The following is a 2298-nucleotide window of genomic DNA, read 5'->3' on the forward strand; positions in this document are numbered from 1 at the left end:
AAGATTTTTAAAACTTACCCTTTAATGTTTGAAAGTTAAAAGTTAAAGACAAAATCCTGGAGTTGAAAAAAAAAAGCCTCTGTTTTTCCACTCTTGCCGTGCTGGTTAGTTTGTGCCAGTGGTTTATGTTTGGCCAGATTTTAACTGAGACGTAGAATAAAGTAATTTTGATGAAATATCAATATTTTAAGCTCAGCCTATCATTATGTATATTTTTTTCTTTTGTCCAAGGAATGAATTTTTGTTTTTGCAGTTCCTGGCTGTGATAAATGGTGTAATTTTAAAGAAAATAGGCCTTTGAAATATTTGCCTACTAAATGTTGAACAGAGTATGAGTATAAAAAAACAACAACATTGAAATAATATAGTAACAATAATGCATTTTATTTATAGGACACAGTTAAAAACAAGCAGATTGTATCCATAGATCATAACATCAAATTCACTGTTGTACATTAATGTTAATAAAATGATCAGTCGTAGGTCACCATATGTGTGTCATCATTGAATTAAATATTCAAATAAAGTACAAGTATCTGAAAACTGTACCTAAATACAGTACTTGAGTAAATGTACCTGGTTACATTCCTCCACTGTTACTTTAACTTAAATAAAGTATCTCCTTCCACCGTTTCCCCCATGATATAACAGGTTGTAGTACCGTGTGTGACCAGAGGGTGGCGGTGTTTGACCATCAACAGAAACATTTATACGGTGCCGAAGAAGACGTCCCCGGAAGCTGTACTGCTCGCAGCTGAGTGTTTTTAGTTGTATCCTGTTAAAGGTTTATTAAAATGTGTGTGTTGAGGCTGTGACACGGTGACAGGCTGAATTCAGACCGAGTCCATGATGTGTGACCTTGAGGAGGTGCGGAGGCGCGTGGAGGAGAGCCTGGCTGCTGCGGAGGAGGAGATACTCCGCTGTGTGGAGGAGGAGAAGCTGCTGCAAACATCAGGTCTGGTTGAACACACCTGCTTTAATCAGACAACACAACACTACCTGCGCTCATCAGAGGAGTCAACACCGCCTGGTTTTATACGGTTAATATAAAAGTGTATTATTCAGAGGACAGACAGGTTGTTATCTGCTCCCAGAGACAGAGACATCATCTGCTACTCTGTGGTGGGAGAAGTACTCAGATACTTTACTGAAGTAAAAGTACCACAGTGTAAAAATACTCTGTTATAAGTAGAATCTGTGCCTTTAAAATATTACTTAGGCAAAAACAGAAAAGTTTTAACCTCAAAATGCAGTTAAAATATATAAAGTGAAGCACTCATAATGCAGAATGACTTATTTCAGATATAACAGATAATTGGATCATAATTATTGATGCATGTGTTCATCACTTTAATGTTGCAGCTGATAAAGGTGCAGTTTATTTTACTTACTTCAAGCTGGGTAACTTGTGAATTTTACCAAAGGATCAATAAAGTATTTTATAAAATAATCCATAATAAAACATCATTAGGGTTGCAGTGGTTCAAGGTATACCATGATACTTAAATTGACGGTTATTGTACCACATACGTTTGCTTATCTGTGATATTGGGGAAAAAGGGAGACTTTTTTTTTTACATACGAACATGAAAAAATGGTTCAACTTTCAAATATAGAAATAAAACATTTGTTTAACAAAAAATAACCCGCTTGTTTTCATTCCTTTAAGGCTCATTCTGACTGATGATAGTAATAATGTTTTAATTCTGTGATACTGCGATATTTATATTTTGTATCATGAATCTTAATCTGTGGGAAATAAACGTAGTGAAGTTAAAAAGTACAGTATTTCCCTCTGACATGTGGTGGAGTCAGCAGAAATATAAGGTAGTATAATATAGAAATACCCAAGTAATGTACAAGTGCATGAAAATTGCAGTCAGTACACTACATGACAGTTACTGCCACTGGGTACTCATACTTTATTATTTCTGTTTTATGCTGGACTTTAACTTGTAACAGAGTATTTTAATTGCTACTTTTATTTAAAGTAAAACTAGTCCATGCCCATTATGTACAGCATACCATACCATGACTTAGTCATACCAAAAATTAGAAACAACAAAAACATTGGTCCACAGGGGGAGCCACAGCGATTGGTCGCATTTTTAAGCATTTTTAAGCATTTTGAAGCATTTTTCTGTTGTTATAGCGCCACCCAGTTGCCAATTAGAGTTAAATTTCTCCAGTCACCTTGAGGCGTCCTGTTCTACATATCTACCAAGTTTAGTAAAAATCCATATGGCGGTTAGGCCTAGATAAGAAATGAGCTCTCTAGTGCCCCCATTTTGTTTGATG

General features: G+C 35.6%; 1 protein-coding gene across 1 annotated transcript in view; it reads left to right on the forward strand.

Moving 5' to 3' along the window:
• Positions 1-554: 554 nt before the first annotated feature.
• Positions 555-2298, forward strand: part of LOC126400330 (zinc finger protein 391-like) — a 6422-nt gene continuing 4678 nt past the window's right edge. The window contains exon 1 of the mRNA XM_050060970.1: positions 555-955. Coding sequence (XP_049916927.1) covers positions 847-955 — 109 coding nt within the window. The 5' untranslated portion in view covers positions 555-846. The remainder of the gene's footprint in view (positions 956-2298) is intronic.

This window comes from Epinephelus moara, chromosome 13 (genome assembly GCF_006386435.1).
Source record: "Epinephelus moara isolate mb chromosome 13, YSFRI_EMoa_1.0, whole genome shotgun sequence".
Classification (NCBI taxonomy): domain Eukaryota; kingdom Metazoa; phylum Chordata; class Actinopteri; order Perciformes; family Serranidae; genus Epinephelus; species Epinephelus moara.